The sequence below is a fragment of the Centruroides sculpturatus genome, unplaced genomic scaffold, assembly GCF_000671375.1.
Source record: "Centruroides sculpturatus isolate CEXI.00-Female unplaced genomic scaffold, Cexi_2.0 scaffold609, whole genome shotgun sequence".
NCBI lineage: Eukaryota > Metazoa > Arthropoda > Arachnida > Scorpiones > Buthidae > Centruroides > Centruroides sculpturatus.
In genome coordinates this window covers 304,685-310,464 of record NW_019384804.1, presented here as the reverse complement: position 1 = coordinate 310,464, position 5,780 = coordinate 304,685, and the positions used below count along the sequence as shown (strand labels likewise).

At 39.8% G+C, this 5,780-nt stretch overlaps 1 protein-coding gene across 1 annotated transcript; it reads right to left on the bottom strand.

Annotated features, from left to right (window-relative positions):
* Positions 1 to 3,881: 3,881 nt before the first annotated feature.
* Positions 3,882 to 5,780, bottom strand: LOC111629619. Its single transcript, XM_023373518.1, has one exon. The coding sequence runs from the start codon at positions 5,778 to 5,780 to the stop codon at positions 3,882 to 3,884; it is 1,899 nt and encodes a 632-aa protein (XP_023229286.1).

Genomic DNA, 5,780 nt, shown 5'->3' with positions numbered 1-5,780 from the left:
ATGGCTTTGCATGAGAATCTACCCTTCAGATGCTGGATCCAATCCATCATCAAGCTCTATGTTTGTGCACTGGTGTTTTTCGCACCTCTCCTGTACAAAGTCTGTATGTGGAGGCTTATGAGCTTCCACTATTTCTTAGGAGAGAACAGTTGTCTCTTTTTTATTATATAAAACAGAAATCTCACACTAAACCTTTAGTTGATTGTACAGTATCAGATACTCAGTGAAAAGGCTATTTGAAGCTTGTCCAAGTAGTGTCCCTACCTTCGCCATAAGAATGGAGAATGTAAGCAGCACGATTGACCTGAACACAGGCAACATTTCACAGCTAGAGGTCTGTAGTATATCTACTTGGTCAACTCCTGTGATAAATGTTGACCTTAGCTTAAAGCAATTTCCAAAGGAATCCACCCCAGACTACGTCTACAGACAGCACTTTGCAGAAATTCAACACAATGACAGGAATTTAATTTTTATTTATACAGATGGATATAAATCTGATGATTACGTTGGCTCAGCCTTCGTTTGCCAGGATGAAATCGTGGCAGAACAAATTGCATTGAATTCTTCCATCTTTTCTGCAGAGCTGCATGCTATTCATTTAGCTTTAAAGTGTATAAATAGGAAAGGTCATCGTTCTTGTGTTATTTACACTGACTCAGTTAGTGCACTTCAGGCTTTGATTTCATGTGAACCTAGTTCTCACTCTATAGTGATTAAAATCCGTAAGCTCTTTTGCCATCTTACTGCGAGTAATTTCTTTGTAAAATTTTGTTGGGTCCCAGGCCATGTAGGTATAAAAGGGAATGAAGAAGCTGACGCAGCTGCAAAGTCAGCTACTCCTTTACAGCATATAATGCGTATTGAAGGAGTCGATTTGAAGCTAGTAGTTAAAAAACGACTAGCAGAGAGATGGCAAAACGTGTGGAATGCACAAGTCCACAATAAACTACATGAGATCAAGCCAAATATAGAAAATTGGACACATAATAAACAGTATGACAGGAGATCTGAAGTAATTCTTAGTCGCTTGAGAATTGGGCATACTCGGTTGACTCATCAATACCTTTTGAAGGGTGAAGACCAGCCAGTATGCGAGCATTGCAACTGCTTTCTAAGTGTAAAACACATGCTGTGCAACTGCACAGCTTTTGATCAAAGTCATAGACAGCATTTTGGAAATGCAAGTCTGAGAGAGATTTTGGGCAAGAGGCCAAATCTTGACAAATTATTGAACTTTTTGAAAGTGAATAATATTTATAGACATATTTAATTATTTATCTAGGTTATGTTTATATATATACCTTGTTGATTATTTATTTATTTATTTACTCATTTATGTATATATCTTGTTATTATTTATATGTATATTGTTATATGTGGTTTTGTTATTGATTTTGTTATTTATTAGTATATTTATTTATTTATATTGAACATCTTATATATATAGATTTATTTATATATACCATTTGCCATGGCGCAGCTTGGCCTGTATGGCCCTTGCGCCAATAAACTCTAACAAACTAACTAACTAACTTGTAAGTTTTGAAGAGATCCATATAATCGTTCCTTAGGCCCTGTTTGCGATCGGCGTTGGTTTCTTGCCTCATATGCCGCTTTGCCCTCCTAAGGGCAGACCTTTGGCTGGCAAGGTCAGAGTTCCACCAGGGAGCATGACGTTTGATTGTTTTGACAGTGGTTGCTTGAAAATAAGAACTGTGGATGGTCTTATTTAGGTTATCAATTAAAATATCCAGGTCTGAAGGGTCATTTATATTGATGATAGAATCAGGATTCCATTGAGACTGAATGAGGTGGTAGTACAAGTCCCAATTAGTGCGTTGTGAGATGCAGAATTTTGGCAGAGGCGTGGAGTCATTGATAATAATTTTAATATAATTATGATCACTCACTGAGTGTACGTCAACGGTGTAGCATTGCAGATTTGCGGTGTCTAACTTCTTAGAACCCAGGCAGATGTCTATTCAGCTATCTCCGTTTGTGGAGGAGAAAGTTGGAAGAGTGCTGGTATTAAGAGAAGACAGCTGGAGCTGGTTCATGAACTCTTCGACGAGGTAACCTCTGGGGTCCTCAATCGGGCTATGCCAGGAATGGGCTTTTGCGTTGAAATCTTTCGAAATTAGGGTAGGATAATCCTGCAGTTGTTGCATCGTGTCAGCAAGAAGCTCGAGGTAGTCATTGAGGTCGTCCGAAGGTGGGCAGTAAAAGGAGATCAGTATGTAGTAAGTTCTGTTTAGTTTCAGGCTTACAGTGGTGAAGCTGTTGGTACAGTGTTGCAGCAGAAGTTGTACGTCAATGTTATCATTGATGATAACGAATTTAGATTTAGGAGGAAGAGAAGGAATATTATGATTAATGATGCGATGACTGCCAAACATGGTGATTTTATTTTTAAAAGTGTATGGTTCCTGAATAAAAATTATATCCGTGTCCCTGTGCGTTGCCTGCTGTAGGGCATACGATGCAGCAGCATTGCACCTTTGTAAGTTGATTTGTAACATCTTCAGATTGTATTTGTTATGCCTATAACCCATAATTAGTTTGCTTGACGATGAGTGCTTTCATCTTGATGGTTATTGGACAATTTGGGTTGAAAGAGTTGTGGTCAGTTAGATATTTGCTGTGATCTGGGAGCTCCTTATTAGCTGTTTTATAATTTGTACAGGAAGGGATACGATCAAGTCAGCGGCAATCGCTAAATCTGTGCCCCTTACCACAGTAGCTGCATTTTTGTTTACTGGGACAGTTGGCTGCTAGATGGTTAAAGCCGCAACACTGATAGCACCTGATGAGCGGGATGTAATTGTTTACGTATATTCTGGTCCACTCTATTGCTATGTATTTAATGTGAATGAGACAATTCCTAATCCTGGGTGAGGTTGAGAGAACAATGTGTCTACAATTTTCTTTAGCTGAGTTCCTGTAAAAAATAGTGCTAATCCTTGTGTTATCCATGAATTCGTCTCTGCTGAAGGAGTGTAGATCTTCATTTTGGTCGTACACAGTGGATAGTAATTTAGTGTCATCCACCGCTATGGGCACGTTAGTTAAAATAACCCTAGGCATCCTGCCTTTCGAGATTCTGCTGCTTATTTTAGTGGAGACTTCAGGTAAATTTTTAATGGCATCTTCCAGTAACTGAGCCTCCTTGTGGCTGTCAGTCCTGAAACATAGACTGTCACCCTTGACTTGTCTGACTGCCTTAATCTTTATTTTTAGTGCACTGGGCTTGATTTTTTCCTTTTTAATTTTTCCTTCTATTTGGGACATGTTAGTCATGTTGCCCTCCTGATCAGTCTTAGGGTATAAAAGTACTGCAAAGCTATCACAAGAATCTTCGTAGTTTACTTTTTGTTTAAGGGACTTATTGATAGTCTGTGTCGTGTAGCTTGGTCTGGTATTAATTTTTGTAATATCAGCGTAAGATTTTGTTGATGTATCAGATGGAGTTGGTTGCGACTGAGGCAGAGTGGACTGAGCGCAGTCTGCTATAGACATATTACTAAAGATATTAGAGGGCTGACTGTTATGGTACAGTCTTGTGCCCTGTTAGAGTTAGAAAGAAGAAACAGTTTGAGCTGAGAAGTGTGAATGAAAGTTAGATAGGATAGGGTGAATATAAGGCATGAGATACAAACATACAAATACAATTAAATACAGATAAAAACAGGATACGTGAGATAAATGATGGGAATACATGAAAAAATTACTATATACAATACAAGTCAGCTCTGATCGCTGTAACAAAATCAGGAGGTTAACATGAGTTATAAAAAGTAGATACAATTAATGATAATATTTACAATATATACAGTGCACAAGATAACTGTGCGTATTACAAAAAGAGTGATAGTGTTGAGTTAGTCGGTGTCATATTCGGAGTCTTCATCTTCAGTGGTGTGATGATTGTTGTCGACATTGGGCAAATGGACTTCGGTAGGGTCTTCTTTTTCAGGATTGTCAGTCTCGGTGTGTTCTTTGAGAGCACCTGTTTTTATGATAAAGTTTTTAAAAATTTTCCAAAGGCCTTTATTTTGGAAAATAATTGTAGGATTTGGTGGCCAGCTAAAGTTCTCCAGGAGGTATTTGTGCTGTAGTTCAGCACGGTAATTGTCATAGATTGGACAGTTGAAAGTGAAGTGCATTGCATCGTTGATAGAGTTTGCAGTGCAAGAGCACTTGTTAGAGTTTTTGAAGCCAAACCTATGAAGGTAAGCTGGGAAGTTGCCGTGGCCAAGGAGGACCTGCGTGATGAGTTTGTTGGGCACGAAATGCCTGGCGGCGATTCTGATGTCAATAGAAGGTATGAAGCTGAAACAGTTCCTGCCCGTATTGGCAGTTTCCCAATTGTTTTGCCAAGCTTGGTTGATGATGATCTTAATCTCTTTCTTGAGCTTCTTCTGAGGCAGGTCGGTGAATGATGGTTGAGTGGAGGAGTTGGCACCTAGTTTGGCCAACTTGTCTGCCATCTCGTTGCCATCGATACCCGTGTGAGCCGGGACCCAAGCGATGTTAAGATTGCGGGTGGCACCTAAAGTCTTGGCCATGTTCTGCACATTGTTTGTCAGAACTGTGGGGTGGTTGTTATTGCTCAGGCTGTGGAGAGCCATTTTGCTGTCTGTGAAAATATAGATATTTCCTTTATAAGTGTCCAGGTTATTGTTGATATGTTCGAGGGCTTTAAAAATTGCCCACATCTTTGCCTGAGCATTAGAGCAGTGAGATGCAAGCTTGTGGTAACACTGGTAGGTAGTTCTATTATTAGAATTCTTAATCGTGAAGCCAGCACCTGTGTCGTTGTTGTTTTTGGAACTGTCAGTGTAGATACTCCATTTGGCTTTGAAATTTCGGTTATCTTCATTGTCCCAGTGGGTGGTGTAGTTCGGTTCGTCTGCTGGGTGACAAGAATACTTGTCTTTTTTGAGTTTTCTGTTAATTCCGTAGTTCTCTTTATTCTTGTTGATTGAGGAGGTGTTCACTATAAAGTCAAGGCTGATTTCGTTCTTGTCAAAGGGTTGCTGGATTGTTTGGGGGTTTTTGGAGGTTAGGTACAAGAGCCAAGTGATCTGTTTAGCTTGAAGGTGAATTGGTGGAATATTCGCCATAACCTGTAAGGAATTAGTGGGGGCAGTGTTGTAAGCCTTATTAATCTTGATTGTAAATTTCCTTTGTATTGAGGTCAACTTGCGTCGCATATGCACATTATTTAAAGCTTCGTTCCACACTTGGACGGCATATAATAGGGCTGGTTCAACCGCCGCTTTGTAAATAATTTTCGAGTTGATATAATTGTTGCCCCAGGTCTTAGCCGTTATCCAGTTTAAGAGATTTGCTTTTTTGTCCATATGCTGGCAGATGTTACGGACATGCGTATGCCAATTAAGCTTGTCGTCAAAGTGGATGCCCAGGTATTTGATGTCTTGTTTAATTTTTATTTTATTTCCACCAATAAATATCCTGGGTGGTCTTTGAAGTCTATTTCTCTTGTTTTTTCTCGTGCAAACCATGCCCACCGTTTTGTCGTAGTTGATAGGGAGCTTGTTGGTCTGGCTCCATTTGTAAATGTGTTTTAAGTATTTGTTGATCTCCTCAAGCCTATCTACATTATGATGGGAGATCATGAGAAGGAGGTCATCCGCAAAGGCTTGGAGAGTACAATTGTGGTTCGGAGGTATGGAGTTAAGAAGGTCATCGAACACGAGGTTCCACAATCCAGGGCCGCGTCTCAAGCCTTGTGGGCATCCTCTGTCGGTGTCCAT